The sequence below is a fragment of the Ovis aries genome, chromosome 18, assembly GCF_016772045.2.
Source record: "Ovis aries strain OAR_USU_Benz2616 breed Rambouillet chromosome 18, ARS-UI_Ramb_v3.0, whole genome shotgun sequence".
In the NCBI taxonomy this organism is placed as follows: Eukaryota; Metazoa; Chordata; class Mammalia; order Artiodactyla; family Bovidae; genus Ovis; species Ovis aries.
This window is the reverse complement of record NC_056071.1, coordinates 29,427,907-29,445,149: the sequence shown is the minus strand read 5'-3', so window position 1 is coordinate 29,445,149 and position 17,243 is coordinate 29,427,907. Positions and strand designations below refer to the sequence as shown.

Below are 17,243 nucleotides of genomic sequence, written 5' to 3'. Positions count from 1 at the left end.
TTTGCCAACTAAGGTCCGTCTAGTCAAGGCTATGGTTTTTCCAGTGGTCATGTATGGATGTGAGAGTTGGACCGTGAAGAAAGCTGAGCGCCGAAGAATTGATGCTTTTGAACTATGGTGTTGGAGAAGACTCTTGAGAGTCCCTTGGACTGCAAGGAGATCCAACCAGTCCATTCTGAAGGAGATCAACCCTGGATTTCTTTGGAGGGAATGATGCTAAAGCTGAAACTCCCAGTACTTGGGCCACCTCATGCGGAGAGTTGACTCATTGGAAAAGACTTTGATGTTGGGAGGGATTGGGGGCAGGAGAAGAAGGGGACGACAGAGGATGAGATGGCTGGATGGCATCACTGACTCAATGGACATGAGTCTGAGTGAACTCCGGGAGTTGGTGATGGACAGGGAGGCCTGGTGTGCTGCAATTCATGGGGTCGCAAAGAGTCAGATACGACTGAGCGACTGACCTGAAGTGAATTCAGTGCCTCGCTCCCCTTCTAGATTCCTGTTGAAAGGAACAATAACAGTAGAAAAGGGAAGGTCAGCAGGAACCTGAGTTAGTGTTGAAAGTAGGAAAGGGCATCAACCTGTGACAGAAACATAAAGACGTGTTGTCCCATGAAGGAAGGTGACTAACCCACTTGGAACAACACTGAGAGACCTGAGCATTCGTGCAGCGGGTAGAACACACGGCTGCCACAGCTACCGACCTTCCCTCTCCGATTCAGACCCTGGGAGAAAAAGTGAGGCCTTCTTTGCAGGCATTTCAGCTCAAAAATCTCCCTCCATTCCGTCAGCTCTGACAGTGCCGCGTGCCATCCCCAAACCTTGCTGAACCATCAGAGAGATAGAATGTACCCCTTATCTTAGACCTACTCACCCTTGAGCCAGAGCGAATAGGAAGGGGCCCCCACCTGAAGCATGCTGGCTGTGAGAAGGGGAGAGAAACCTGGATGTGGTTTCTAGGGGGCAAAGGGGGTGAATGGATGCTTGCCAGACGCACTTACTTATTAAACTGTAGGCTCGTGGTCACTAGATAGTTCATGTATACCTGAGTTCAAGAGTGAGATAAATTTAACAAACCCTCACCAATGAAATGGGCATGAACGTGGGCAAACTCCAGGAGACGGTGAGGGACAGGGAGGCCTGGTGTGCTGCAGTCCGTGGGATCACAAAGAGTCAGGCACGACTTGGCGCCTGAACAACACCACTTCCCATTGACTTGAGAAATCGTTTGCCACTACCACTGCTGCTTGCTTATCCAGAGCATTGCCTGCCATTGTTGCTAAGCTAACTCCAAGGTGGTTTGTATAAAGCTAGTCCAGCATCAGCTTGTTCTTGGGAATCGGGCCCCTGCAACCTGTCCTTCCAGTGCTCCTTGATGACAGAACTGTGCCTTCAAAAGCAGTTGAAGTGTCTCCGTGTCACAGTATACCAGCACACTGCTGGGTTTTTGAGGCCTCATGCTTTCCTGATAACTGCTTCCCCTGAGAAGACTCCCTTGTGTATCCAAAAAGCAAGCCATGGTGTTCCTGACTTCCGAGTCTCAGCAGCTCTCATGGACTCTTTCCAGTTCTTGCAGACCTGGAGTCTAAACACAGTGGGGCTGCCCAGACTGCAAAGGGCCCAGGGGCGATAGCAGCCCCAGCACTGGCCACAGCGTGCTCCCTTGCCACTGGCGCAGCAGCCTGGCCTCCCAGCTGGAGAAAAGGGCAGGCCACAGTGCACCAGGGCGGGAAGGGCTGCCTTTATTCCGTGAGGTTTCTTGTTACCTCCCTACACAACTCACATGGTTTGCTTTTAACGGTCTGCTTGTCTTGTTCCATTTGACCTGTAAAAATGCTAACATCCTTTAAGTAGATTTCTCTTAAAGAGTTGAATGTTTCTTTGTCAGGTCGTACAGCATATTTGACGATAATCGCCAGGATCCCACAGGGCTGGCAGCTGCTCTTCAGGCCACAGACCTGGCTGGAGTTCTGCACATGCTGTACTGCGTCCTCTTCCACGGCACGATCTCGGACCCCAGCACTGCCAGTCCCAAGGAGAGCTACGCTCAGAGCACAGTCCAAGTGGCCATCCAGAGTCTGCGTTTCTTCAACAGCTTCGCAGCTCTTGATCTGCCTGCTTTCCAGGTACCAGGAGTTGGTTAACCAACTGAGAGTTAATAATTTCATGTGGATACGATGAGAGGTTCTTCTCCTGGAGTGGTGTGTCAGGAATAAGCCACAATAACGGGAATTACAGTACATGCTATTTATTAAGGTGCTATATTCTGGGAACTGTATTAAGTGCTCTGCATATGCTTTCTTATTTATTCTCATGACTACCCTCCAAAATATTATTATACCCATTTTACAGATGGGAAAACTGGCAGTTAAGTAATTTCCCAGGGTTACACATAGCTGAGCCAGGACTGGTACCCATGGTTATATGAACCCAAGCCTATGCCACTCTGCTACATACAAATCTTCTGTCTCGATTTCTTTAGAAAAACCATTATCATCCTATAAACATTTAAATATTAAGGAAAATAATGGTTTCTTATATAAACAGAACCAAAATTAGATAAATTGTTCTGATTGATGGCTTTCTATGGATGATTTAACTGACTGGTGTCCAATGTAAAGTGCATGTGTAGTTAAACGTGCAAACCCCTATAAATTAAGTTTTTATAGCTAAAGAAAGAAAAATTGCTTTGTGCTATAACACCAGACTGTCAGCTTAGAAACAGATTTTTTTTCGTGTAAGAAATTTAATTTTCAAAAACGCTGAACCTTTGGAACAGAGCAAGCCCCAAGGAGTAGACTTTCTCTTTCAGTTTATTAACTGTCAAGTGATTTCATTAAAAAAGGAACAAACTTGGCAGATGATGAACCCATAATTTAGATGAATTGCTTTGCTTAAAGGGAAAAAGGTTACAGAGATACAAACGTATGAAAAGTGTGGGCTTTGGCCCTGGCAAAATGGAAGAAACACTTCTATTTTGTAGCTAGTGACAAATGTGTGATTCTTGTTCTCTTGACAGCTGGAAATTATGAGTCAATTGTACCACTGGATTCAGTATCTTTCAACTTTGTAGAGTTAGTTTATCCCTCCCAAGATCAGAAGTCTCTTCCTTGGGGTTAATGCTTTTCAGTTTTCAAAGCACTTAAACTAGCCTGAGGTGGTAACTACACAATATGTAGAGTTCCGAGAGGTTACAGCTGCACCTTTAACAGGAGAAAATGCCAGTGGCTCTGGCCTCTGGGTTGGACATAACATTTGTTTTTATGAAGACTCAACCCCACTCTGTTGTATCTGGAAACAGCTTGGAAATCAAGATATGCTCATTTTATGTCCTCAGACTATGGAGACCAACAGGCTACCATCAGCTAGATCCAACTAGAGTGATTTCTTTTGTTACCAGGGATTGTGAAAAGCAAATAACAAATAAAAAGTATTCCTCAGTTTCTGGTTTTATGGGTCTTCTGACCAGGGTTTGTATTGCTGCAGGGGGCTCCACTTCATACAGGAGCATTTCCATTAAGCGGGCCATTCCATCAGTCTCTGTGCATGTCAGGGAGCCCCAGGTCCCTGCCCCACCCGCACACCTCTGTGAGCTCACAGCCTGTACAGCCTCACTCAGAAGGAGAACCACACAACTCCCAGCTGTGCTCCCTCGGGGCCTTTAGGCACAATGGCCAGTAATGTGAGAAAAATAAAAAATCTATTTCTGGAGTTCTTTATGCCAAACTAAGATAAAAACCAAGATTTCTCCTCTCCAGCTCCTTGCCTCATCGAGCCCAAAATATACCCCCTACTTGAACCACATTTGCTTCAACCTCAGGAAAGATACCAAGGTGACTCAGGAGTGTTCCAGCCATTCTTGGAGTGAAATACCCGCCTCCTGAGTGTAATGTCTTTTCTTGGCTGGTACCCAACAGTTCTTGTGCTTTTTTCTCCTCTGTCCTTCCTATTACTCTGTACTTCCCTTAATCCATCCCTGCTGTATCTTCTTTTCTTGATCTCTTTCCTGACTCCCCTGTCTTCTTTTATTTTAGTCAATTTTGCCATCACTACTTCTCATTCTCTCCCCAGACACTGTTTCCAGGTTCCCTTTTCCCCTTAACCATGGGCCTGGAAAGCCTACAGGGCCTTTCCTCTTGGCTGCAGTCCTTTTGGTGCTCAGAGCCCAGCACGTGTTTTTCTGTTACTCTCAGACATCAGGATGTGCAGGGACCCAGATGCCTGGAATTGCTAGCCTCAGGGCCTTTAATACATCTACCAGTGATCACCTTATTGCACCAGTTACTTTTATCCATTTAAAAACAAACTTAGTAGGGTAAACAGCAACCATTTTATCGTGATCATAGGTTCTGTGGGTCCGCAATTCCAACAGGGCTTTTAACAGTGGGAGTGGCTTGTCACTACTCACGATGTAGGGCTTCTGCTGAGGGGCTCGAATCCTGGGGTGGAGAGTGTGGAGAGGAGGAGCAGGTTGACTCAGATAGCTGGGAACTGAAATTAGCTGGAGGCTCCTTCACTCTCATATTTTATGCCCAGAAATCCTCAAAGACTAGGTTCACCAGGACTACTGGCCGTAGACTCTGCATATGGCTTCTCTACGTGGCTTGGGCTTCTCAGAACATCATCGTGTCTGTGTTCTCAGTAGGAGTGTCCTGAGAGGAAACTTCTGGAAAACATGTGCTCCCTAAGAACCAGACAGAAGCTGTATGGCTTTTTATGACCTAGCCTCTGAAGTGGTATAGTTATATATCAGCCATACTCTATTGGTTACAGCTTTGCAGATTCAAGAGAAGACATAGGTCCCTTCTCTCAAAGGGAGGACTGGCAAAGATTTGTAGTTGTTTTCTTAACTAACCACTGTAGTCTGTTTAGCATGCTAAAGCAAAAACATCTTTCCACACAGACATTATTGATGTAGACAGACATCTGATCAAGCGTGCAGTGCTCAAGTAAATGTGATACAAATATACAATATTTGCATTGTAAAGCGATGGGTGAGTTCGGGAGAAAAGTATTTTTATGATAGATATGGTCAGAGAAGCTCATATTCTAGTACACTAAAACAACTTATTGTCAAAAGTGAGATTTTAGGAGCTATGTTTATAATAAGCACAGGATCACTTCTCAGCCTTTTGGCTAAGATCAAGTATAACAAACACAGAAAAAGAGATTTTAGATACAATATGGGTCTGACCTCAGAAAAAATCTGGGAGGCAATTTATGAACTGCCCGGAAGGATCAACGGAACTGAAGAAAACTGAAATGAGATCTGTGGTCCGACCCTCTGAAAAGTTAGACAAGACAACGTGAGACATGTCAACAGGTTGAGTCCCAGTGCGTCATAGCAATGCGTCTCTTGTAGAGCTGTTACAGAGAAGCATCCTCATCAAGACCTCTGGGTCTGGAGTCAGACTGACCTGACTTTCAGCCATCCCGCTACCAAGTTGTATGACCTTAGACAACTCATATGAGTCCTTAAACTTCAGTTTCTTATTTTTAAAATAAGATTAAAAACACTTACCTCACAAGCCTAAGGATTAAATGAGCCTACATAAAGGCACTGTGCTAGCTAGCTTGCTCCTTGGAAGGAAAGCTGTGACAAACCTAGACAGCATGTTAATAAGCAGAGACATCACTTTGCTGACAAAGGTCCATATAGTCAAAGCTATGGTTTTTTCAGTAGTCATGTACGGATGTGAATTGTTGTTCAGTTGCTCAGTTGTGTCCAACTCTGCAACCCCAAGGACTACAGCACGCCAGGCTTCCCTGTCCTTCACCATCTCCCAGAGTTTGCTCAAACTCATGTCCATTGAGTCGGTGATGCCATCCAAACATCTCGTCCTCTGTCCTCCCCTTCTCCTCCTATCTGCAGTCTTTCCCAGAATCAAGTCTTTTCCTATGAATCAGTTCTTTGCATCAGGTGGCCAAAGTATTGGAGCCTCAGCTTCAGCATCAGTCCTTCCAATGAATATTCAGGGTTGATTTCTTTTAGGATTGATTGATTTGATCTCCTTGCAGTCCAAGGGACTCTCAAGAGTCTTCTCCAACACCACAGTTCAAAAGCATCAATTCTTCGGTGCTCAGCCTTTTTTATGGTCCAGCTCTCACATCCATAAAGGACTACTGGCAAAACCGTAGCTTTGTCAACACAGACCTTTGTCAGCATAGTAATATGAGAGCTGGACCATGACAAAGGCTGAGCACCAAAGAATTGATGCTTTTGAACTGTGGTGTCGGAAGCTCCAATACTTTGGACACCTGATGCAAAGAGCCAGTTCATCGGAAGAGACCCTGATACTGGGAAAGATTGAAGGCAAGAAAGAAGGGGATGGCAGAGGATGAGATGGTTAGATAGCATCACTGACTTAATGGACAAGAATTTAAGCAAACTCCAGGAGATAGTAAAGGACAGAGGAGCCTCGTGTGCTGCAGCCCTTGGGGTTGCAAAGAGTCAGACACGACCTAATGACCGAACAACAACAACAAAGCTAACACATAGTAGGCCCTGTAGACTGACTCAAATTCCAAAGGGGTGAAGAATTTACCCAAACCATCTTGCAGGTGTTGAATCACAAGGTTAAGTATTGAGTGCCGCATTCCCACTGTTCCTGTACCTTTCTTCAGAGCCATAAACCTACGTAATTGTTTTGTGTGACAACGTGTTGCATAGCAGTAACAAAAGGTTATCCATTAGAATATTTTCTTAACTGGTTCCATTTCATTGTATACTAATAAGGCTGTCAAAATATTTTTCTCCCTTCAGGAAAGACTTCTATTTCACTCTGAATTCATATTGGCACAGATGGCCTTGAGATCCTGGATATTGTATATTGCATACTCTTTGACAGTTTTTACAATTGAAGGTGGTCTCAAGAAACAAATCAATGTACTGACTTGGCAATTAATTCTGGCTAAAAAGGAAATATGGTTTCCTTGAAAAATTGGTTTAATTTTTATATTCAAACTTGCATGCCCCTTGACCTGCTCTTATCAGTAAAGGTTAAACAGAGGGCACTGGGTCACAGCAAGCTGGACACAACTAATTAAATAAGGGCTGAGCTGAGAAGGTGTCACTCCTTGATTTAAAGGATCAGGGCCCTCCTGAAGTCTCTTTGGGGCTTGAAAAACATTTTGTCTCAGTGCAATGAAACTGAGGCAGAAGGCACTCTTAAAATTTAGCAGTAATTTTGTTTCAACAGTATTAATTAAAAAGATTGTGTTTCACAACACTGTTAGGCAGAGTGAATTCATTGAAACTTCCAAGCTGCAACGTATCTGACCTGGTTCAAACCAGCCAAGACCTCCAATCAAGAGATGAGTTTAAAACGCTGCCATATCCCACAGGCCAGCAGTGGTGCTTCATTCCAGTGTGGGCTGCGAGTGTATTCTGTGGGCTTCGCCTCTCCCCTTTGCCCTCCTGTCGCTCTGTCTGTTTGACATGTTTATTAAATAGAAGCTTCAGGCTGCACAGACAGACTCAGGCTCTCCTCCCGCGTTGCCCACCACGGGCAGCCCCTTGCCTGTCTTGAGAAAGGATCCCAGAAGCCTCATAACCGAGGGGGCTTCATTGTTTGTTTTTTGGGGGGGAGGTGTTTGTTGGGGATTTTTTACATTCTTTTGGGAGCTGTGGAGCTATTTGAATAACAACTAGCTATTTGAATAACAAATATTTATATCTATTTTGGTTTTGAATTTAAGTAAATAATTAGAATTGTATTTTAATCCCTGCATATGGGGAAATATTTTTCTCCTTCAAAAAAAAAAAAGTATTGAAAGTTAGCTAAATGGTAGATTTGCAGGTGAATTTTAATATCTTTAAATTTTTCTAAGTTTTCTACAATGAGACTATTTGTGCAATGAGAAAAAAATACCTCATTAAAAATGGGATAAATACTCATGCTTTAGGTGAATAACACCTTGATCCACATAGTTACAGGCATCTGATCTGCTATGCTCTATTTTCTTTTTTTTTTTTTTTTCAGGTTAAGTGTTACATTTATTATGGTCACTTATTAGAGCAAGAATCCTTGAACTGAGCTGTTAAGCACTGTGCTTTCGAAATTTCATATGCTTTCCTGGCAGTGTGGCACAAAGTGCACAGGGCCCAGGCTTGCTTTGTGATTTGCAGCCCTGGCTCTCCCTGGCTGCAGAGTTCTAACTGCTCCTTGTCTTTGTCAGTCTATCGTAGGGGCAGAGGGCTTGTCCCTTGCTTTCCGGCACATCGCCAGCTCCCTGCTGGGCCACTGCAGCCACGTCTCCTGTGAAAGCCTCCTTCATGAGGTCATCGTCTGTGTGGGCTACTTCACTGTCAACCACCCAGATAACCAGGTAAGGGGCCCAGGAACGTTCCTCAGACTTCCCCAGCCCTGAGAGTGTGAGGTATTGGAGTGAGAAAAGGCAGGCGAGCCTGCTGGAACCCATCTGTTCTGTGTGAGGCCTTTGAGGTAGGCTCCAGGGATATGTCTCTGGCTTCTCCTCTCTAGAAAGACGTGATCAGCCCTAGATCAGCACGAGGACCTCCTCTTAGAGCTATAAAAATAAAATATTTTTCATCAAATATTCTTGTTAAGCCACAGAGAAGTGTCTCCTCCCTTACCATGTAGATTCTGATGCTTTATTCATTTTGTTTTTTTGTTTGGATGAAATAGATAACATCTTTCAACTTGCATCACTTTGCAAATAGCATCAGAATCCGCTGCTTTATGAAACTGCTCTTGGTCTTTGGCTTCTGCCGAGGTACTTAAGAGGGTGCCAGGTGGTGTTGGAGGGGAGCCTGAGAAGGCAGGGTTTGGGCCTTACCCCCTTGAATCACCCAGAATACTTTTGCTTTTAACTGTTTTACTTGGTTTCTGAGCAAGATTTCATTTGTAAATAGGGTTCTGTTGCCTTAAAATGTTGGGAAATCTGTTTTACAGATTTTATTTTAAAAATAATAATAAAATACTTTATTTATCCTTATTTTAAAAAACAGAGTTATGGCATAACATATCAGATTGTAATTCCTGACAACCTAATTTATCTAAAGCCTCCTACTCAGCAACTCTAATTGTGTGGATTATATCTGAGAAAAAGGCCAGCAAACAACCCTCACTCCAAGTTTCCTAATTTTTTATTTTAGGCAACTCTGTAATATATGTGCTTACTAGGTTTATTAGCCTGCAGTAATCTAGACCGGGAGAAGGCAATGGCACCCCACTCCAGTTCTCTTGCCTGGAAAATCCCATGGACAAAGGAGCCTGTGTAGGCTGCAGTCCATGGGGTCGCTAGGAGTCAGACATGACTGAGCAACTTCACTTTCACTTTTCATTTTCATGCATTGGAGAAGGAAATGGCAACCCACTCTAGCGTTCTTGCTTGGAGAATCCCAGGGATGGGGGAGCCTGGTGGGCTACCATCTATGGGGTCACACCGAGTCAGACACGACTGAAGCAGCTTAGCAGCAGCAGCAGTAATCTAGACCAGGGCAGGAGAAGGACAGGAGATAGTTGTAGTGCCAGAGCCAAATACAAGGTGAGAACCTACACCCTAAGCACTGATGAAACTGCCTATCTGATAAGGAGAAAGAAGAGAAGAAACAAGACAAGCCCAAGAGCTTAGCAGGTGTAGCCATCGGGGTTCACAGGGACACTAACCCAGGATTTTATTTCCCCAGATGATTGTGGATGCCCCCAGTGCTGACCCTGAGTGAGCATGGAGGCAAAATCTGTGTTGTATACCTTCCCTCTAAGAAGGTTAAAGAATATGCAGTCCATCTCTGAAAGATTTCCATGATGAAAATACAGGAAATGCGGACCCTTGCCAGAATAAGTGTCCTACATAGAAAAATTCCTCTTTTACAGATCTCGTTGCCCAGAGGGCAGACCTTTCTCCTCTCCCACCATGGGAGCACTCACACAGCACGCTCCCTAGCCAGCACCTCTGGATAGATGGTGTGTCCTTCCCACGAACCAGGCCCCACAGGTTCACGAGGCTCTCACAAGCTACTCAAGGAGGAACATCTCCTGTTATGTTATCTTTTCTTCATGTGTATCCATTTGACCTACTAAACTGCATCTCATTTCCCTTCAAAAGTTTGTTTTTTGGTTACAAAAGTGTCTTTTCAGTTCAGTTCAGTCGCTTAGTCGTGTCTGACTCTTTGCGACCCCATGAATCGCAGCATGCCAGGCCTCCCTGTCCATCACCAACTCCCGAATTCACTCAGACTCATGTCCGTTGAGTCAGTGATGCCATCCAGCCATCTCATCCTCTGTCGTCCCCTTCTCCTCCTGCCCCCAATCCCTCCCAGCATCAGAGTCTTTTCCAATGAGTCACCTCTTCGCATGAGGTAGCTAAAGTATTGGAGTCTCAGCTTCAGCATCAGTTCTTCCAGTGAGCACCCAGGATTGATCTCCTTTAGGATGGACTGGTTGGATCTCCTTGCGGTCCAAGAGACTCTCAAGAGTCTTCTCCAACACCACAGTTCAAAAGCATGAATTCTTCGGCGCTCAGCCTTCTTCACAGTCCCACTCTCACATCCATACATGACCACTGGAAAAACCATAGCCTTGACTAGATGGACCTTTGTTGGCAAAGTAATATCTCTGCTTTTCAATATGCTATCTAGGTTGGTCATTTACTCATCATGAAAAAGATAAGCAAGGGTAAAGAAGGAAGCAGAGTCCCATTCATTCCTGATCTCACTGTTGAGATAGCCATTGTTACCATTTTGGCAGGTTCCTTGCAGTCTCTTTTCTGTGAACATTTTGCCAGTTAATATTGTTGAGATATAATTAACATATAATATTGTATGGGTTTTAAGTGTGTACAGTGTGAAGACTGGATCATGGTTATGTTGCAAAATGATTAGCACAATAAATTTAGTTAACAGTTATCACTTCACATAGTTAATTTTTTTATTGTGATGAGAACATTTAGATGTACTCTCTGCAACTTTCAAATATGCAATACAGTATTGCTAACTTTAGTCAGCATGCTGTATATTACATCCCCAGAACTTATTTATCTTATAACTGGAAGTTTGTACCTTTTGACGCCTTCACTCATTTCACCCACATTCTGTCCCTCTATGAACATTTTTACCTAGCTGAGATCATATTGTATATACAGTCCTATCCTGCTTTATACACTTAACATTATATCAGAACTCTTCTTTACAAGTATCACTTTTAATGGCTACATGACTTTATCTTATGTAGCCAGCCCATGGTTTACCTAACAGTTTCCTGCTTTATACCTAAGTCATTTACTATTTATCATGACACTATCTCCTGCCCTTGTAAAGATGTGAGTAATGTGTGTGTGTGATGATATTTTACTGTACAGTTCTACAGCAAAAGGTTTAGTTCCTTCAGCGCACTCATGTTTAGGGATGGTTTGAAACTCTTTGCTTAAATCAACTGTGTTGTGATGAATATACTGAACTGTGTGGGGTTTCAGAGAATCTTTCTGCTACTCCTCCACTGCAGGTAAAACACACGCTCTAAGTATCTCTGGGCTCACCAGAGTCAATGAGAAATGGGGTCGGGGGAACTGGTGTTTGGAAATGGCATGTTAAAACTGACATGGACCTGATAGCAAAGTAACGCCTGGGCATGTTGGCACAAGAGAAAAGCAGATTCAGTGGGCAGAGAGCAGCAAGCAATGCAAGGAGGAGACAGAGACCCTGTGGCTTCTCAGCCAGGGAAGAAGATGCTGTGGGGTTTAGAGATAATTGTGGAGATGTAAGTTCATATGAGTAAGAAGTTAGAAAAGTTAAAAAAAAAAAAAAAAAAGGCCAGACCTCCTTTGTCAACACCTTGCCTCCTAGAAAGATTGAATCTTACCTGAACATCTACTTCTGATTTGATGGAAGGTCAGAGAAGGCAGTTCAGTCCTAATGCAGTTGCTGAAACAGGAAAGTATCTGCCTACGATGCAGGAGACCTGGGTTCGATAAATGAGTTGGGAAGATCCCCTGGAGAAGGGAATGGCAACCCACTCCAGTACTTTTGCCTGGAGAATCCCGTGGACAGAAGAGCCTGGCAGTCTACAGTCTATGAGGTTGCAAAGAGTCAGACACGACTGAGAGACTAAGACTAGAGAAGAAATCAGAAATTGCTAGAAATGATAGTAATTGTCAACCACTGAGACACTGAACCTTAAGGAGATGCTGTTTCTAACCATAACCTCTTATATTCATAGAATTCTTTATTTGTTTTTCAGTCGCTCAGTCGTATCTGACTCTTTGCAGCCCCATGGACTGCAGTACATCAGGCTTCCCTGTCCTTCATCATCTCCCGGAGCTTACTCAGACTCATGTCTATTGAGTTGGTGATGCCATCCAAGAATTCTTTATACTACCCCTCATATCTGTTGTCTCTTGGACCTTCCTCATTAGCGCTTCACTAAGGCTGTAAGCAGAAGAATTATTCCTACCTCACAGACAGGTGAGGTATTGGGATTCAGCAAGGTGAAATAAGCCCCCTGAAATGACATAAAGAATTGGAGAAACTGAGGCTCAGAGAAGGAAAAGGATGCCCAGCAAGAATTCACAGAACCCAGTCTCCTGGTGGGCAGTCCTGATGCCCTTTCTGCCTTACTTCTGTTACTATGAAAGTGAATTTATTTAACCTCATGCCACTTTCTTTAAATCTGAGAAATTTCAGAGCAGAAATTACGATGCTCAACTGATTTAATGTTTCCGTATCATCAGGCAGAAATCATGCTAATTTGCAGGGCTGTTTGTCCACAGAGGATCTTTTATTCCTTCCAGGGAAACAGCTTGTGTCTTTATAAGACAGGAGACCCTGAACTCCTGCTGCAACCGAAGGCTGTTTTATTAGGTAAACTGCTTTGCATGAAGGATTGGCACTTTTTATTTGGCACCATTTAGTCTATTAACTGGAAGGACTGAGCCCCATGATACCAAGGATGACTTTAGAAGAGAAACCTGGATAATAAAAGCAGTGCCTCATCCTTGATAGAACCGATCATCTGTTTCCTGTACGGTTGCAGTTTCTAATTAAAAAAATTTTAATCAAAAGCTTCCTTGTATTTTATAGTACTTTCATGACTCTAAGTTCCTTCCCATTTAATTATTATAATGAACGTAATTAGTATGTGCTGTCAGGCCTTCACTTTATTTACATTTTATATTGGATAATTAAATGTGGTCTGATAATTAAATTAACTCAAATGACAGATGATTTGACTGCCTGCATATTACTGTATTGGGAATAAGCACCTTTGCATATTCATTTTAGTTAGTGACTGACGTTTTCATCTGGTAAGACCCCATAGATTCCCGCTATCAGAGCTGGAATCTCCTGTAATAGTTGAAAGGAGGAAGGATCCCATTGGCCCACCCTCCCCCATCAGCTTCTCTGAAGGGAGTCATGCAGACTGTGTCATCATCTGCTCAGCCATTGATTGTGGGGGGCAGGGGGGTGGTTAGAACTGGCCGGTCAGCTGGACAGCGAGGCTTGTGAAACTAGATTCCGCCCAAGCTGTGTGACACACAGTTTCCAAGTCTTTTGTCGCTTGATGACTTAGTAAGAAAATCAAAAGGTAATTAACTAGACGTTCCTAAAATGTTGTACTCACCTCAGACACTTCCCTGCAAACAAAAACAGGGCCAGTCTCCCAGTTGCATACCACCTGCCCGTGAGGAACGCAGAGTTGTGTTTTAAGAGTGGCAGTTTCCCAGAGCTCCATTTTAGCTTTTAGAACTTTCAGAGGTACCCTAATTCCTGCGCAAACATTCTTGCTTTGCTCCTTGTTTTTCTCAAAGGCAGATGGTCCTAGGTCACACCCATTTGGTAAACTCCTCCAGCCTCATCCAGGTCTAAGACTAGAGTGTGCTATGGTGGGCTCCGAGGGGAAACTCCAGCCTTCAAGGCCTTTCTGTTCTTCCAGTATTGGCAGCTTATTCTTGAGCTGCCACACACACATTCAGCTTTCTGCATTTTCTTTGTGTGACAGATACAGTTCCCTTTCACAAAACAATAATGTATCATGTCTAAGGAAGAGCCTAAGAACTTCAACAATGTAACTATCCTGGAACTACTCTCAGTATTTACAGCAACAAAGGAAGCTATGGGGTTTGTTCCCAAAAGTAGAACAAATAAACTTCCTAATCAAAAATAACTTCTGCCTAAAGATTTATTTCTCTGCATATAAGTTAGCATATTAAAAAGCAGAACTATTACTTTGCCAACAAAGGTCTGTCTAGTCAAGGCTATGGTTTTTCCAGTGGTCATGTATGGATGTGAGAGTTGGACTGTGAAGAAAGCTGAGTGCTGAGGAATTGATGCTTTTGAACTGTGGTGTTGGAGAAGACTCTTGAGAGTCCCTTGGACTGCAAGGAGATCCAACCAGTCCATCCTGAAGGAGATCGGTCCTGAGTGTTCTTTGGAAGGACTGATGCTAAAGCTGAAACTCCAATACTTTGGCCACCTCATGCGAAGAGTTGACTCATTGGAAAAGACCCTGATGCTGAGAGGGATTGAGGGCAGGAGGAGAAGGGGACGACAGAGGATGAGATGGCTGGATGGCATCACTGACTCAATGGACATGAGTTTGAGTTAACTCCGGGAATTGGTGATGGACAGGAAGGCCTGGCATGCTGCGATTCATGGGGTCACAAAGAGTCAGACACAACTGAGCGACTGAACTGAACTGAACTGAAAGATTTATTTGGAGGCCTCCGGTGAGTGACCTGGCTGGTATTAGAATGGAGAAACTTGCCAGTTATCGATTTTGGCCACTTGTTGGAAAAGTCACCAATGACAGAATCCAAACAAAAGACACCTTTGCGGCCCTCATCTCTTTGGCGTCCCATCTTGCTTTTCCTACACAAGGGTAGTTTGAAGTACCTCCTGCTCATAGCAAGTACCTTTTTACTCCAAAACCACCTGAAAGGTTTTCAAGGAAACCCCTCCTTGGCTGAGTGGCTGCATTGCTAGGGAATTAACCGGAGTAATGGACAGGCTCCCCAAGGGAACCTCCTCTGAGTCCTCAGGTTGATACCATCACCACTCAAGGCTGACACTGACCAGGTACAGCACTGGTCAGCACTCAATGAAAGGGATGTTTCCTCACCCCCTCTGTGCAGAATCTTGCCCTGACTCGTAGCTCAGTGTACTCCCACTGATCCCCCTGCCTGGGATTGAAGCAGCAGTAGTTAAGGTGGCACCTGATTAGATTCCCATCGTGAGTCACTCTGCATTTCAGGTTCTGAACTTGATCTCTGACGGCACTAAATGTCAGCTGTCACAGAGGATGAGAGCACAGGCCCTGAAGACAGCTGGCTTTGAAGTCATCTAGTCTGCTCTTTGCTAGCACTGTGGCCTTGGTTTGGTCAAGTTACTAAGTTGTGAGCCTCAGTTTCCTCCCCTGTGAAATGGAGGGCATAATATCACTACTGCGTGTGTTGCTAAGTGAATTAAATGAGACAATACAGGCCCAGGCTCAGAGTGAACGCTCAAGAAAGGCAGACCTTGCTGTCCCAGCGGCCCTCTTACCATCAGCTTTATGGCACTAAATACTACAGCTGAGTCAGCAGTAGGCTGAATTCATAATTCTGGCATGGTGAACTGAAAAAAGCATGGTTATACAGATAATGGTGACTGAAGCCATGAAATTAAAAGACAGTTACTCCTTGGAATAAAAGCTCTGACAAACCCAGACAGTGTATTATAAAGCAGAGACATCACTTTGCTGACAAAGATCTGTCTATTCAAAGCTGTGGTTTTTCCAGTAGTCATGTACAGATGTGAGAGTCGGACCATAAAGAAGGCTGAGCACTGAAGAATTGATGCTTTCGGATTGTGCTGGAGAAGACTCTTGAGAGTCCCTTGGACAGCAAGGAGATCAAACCAGTCAATCCTAAAGGAAATCAACCCCGAATATTCATTGGAAGGACTGATGCTGAAGCTGAAGCTCCAATACTTTGGCCACCTGATGCAAAGAGCCAGCTCATTGGGAAAGACCCTGATGCTGGGAAGGATTGAAGGCAGGAGGAGAAAGGGGTGACAGAGGGTGAGATGGTTGGATGGCATCATCTCAGTGGACATGAGTTTGAGCAAACTCCAGGAGATGGTGAAGGACAGGGAATGGCATGCTGCAGTCATGAGATCTCAAAGAGTTGATATGATTAGCAACTGAACAGCAGAAACAAACTACCCTTCTTTCACCTGTCTTCTCAGTTTCTCAGTTTGAGGGAACTCAGGTTCAGAACACTCCAGTGAAATAACTGTCATGAAATCTAACAATGAAGCTTTGAAACGGAAAGCTCACCATAGTTTCCTCTCCACTCCACTATAAAGGCTGGCAGCCCACTAAACTCCTTCCACAGTGTCTGAGGCGAAGAGCGTAAGGAGGGACATTCTGAGGGCTTGGTTTAGCCGCACAATGACATGAAGTTAATCCTCTGAGATCCATCCCAAGACTGGGCAGAGCAGCAGAAAACGCACAAGGGGAAGAAGCCAGACAACCATCAGCACCCCAGTCCCAGGGACCCAAACCAGGTCCTGTGAGCAAGGGCCAAGGCCGATCACCGCTGCCAGGCGTGGGGGGTGTTTCCAGTCGTCAGTCATCCTTGGCTCAGTTGGAAGTCTTCTACTGGTGTGGAAAATGAGGCCAGAAGGAATATTTGGTCAAAGTTTAACTAATGATCAATCATAAAACTAACTTTTCCTGGGCCTGCCTTGGTGTTCAGACTTAAAGGGTACCTTTTAAAATCACTGAGATAGACTGTAAACACGTCTGTAATCACAGAGAAAACACCTCTTCTGACGTAGGAGATCTTACGTAAAAGCCCGACATCATAGAACAAACACTGGGACGGCAGTCAGGAGGTAAGGGCTTCTCATAACTGTGCGGCTGTGCGGCCCTGAGCAAATCCCTGCCCTTCTCTGGGCTCCGCTTTCCCGTCTGTCAAAAGTTAGGCTGGGTGCTCCCAAGGGCCCTTCCAGCTCCGACGGAAGACCAATGTGTAAGTCTAAGATGAAGTGAGAAGTTATATCCAGGCCAGTATAGGTGCTTGAATTTAATAACTTTCATTTCTAAATGTAGTCATCACAAATGTTCTAGCAGCCACGCTGGTCTCCTTGCTGTTCTGCAAACACACCTCTCAAAACTTTGTTCTTATTGCTTTCTACCTGGGAATCTTTTCCCCCAGAAATCAGCATGGTCTGGGGAGTGGCAGGGGCGGGGCGGGGCGGGGGAGGTGGGGCGGGGCGGGGGAGGCGGGGCAACTTTCAA

At 44.4% G+C, this 17,243-nt stretch overlaps 1 protein-coding gene across 13 annotated transcripts in view; it reads left to right on the top strand.

Annotated features, from left to right (window-relative positions):
• The window catches only part of SCAPER (S-phase cyclin A associated protein in the ER), a 396,299-nt gene that overhangs the window by 358,389 nt on the left and 20,667 nt on the right, over positions 1-17,243 (top strand). For all 13 annotated transcript variants that reach the window (XM_060401720.1, XM_060401719.1, XM_042235193.1 and 10 more), the window contains 2 exons: positions 1,892-2,129; positions 8,182-8,331. In XM_060401720.1, the coding sequence (XP_060257703.1) occupies positions 1,892-2,129; positions 8,182-8,331 (388 nt within the window). The remainder of the gene's footprint in view (positions 1-1,891; positions 2,130-8,181; positions 8,332-17,243) is intronic.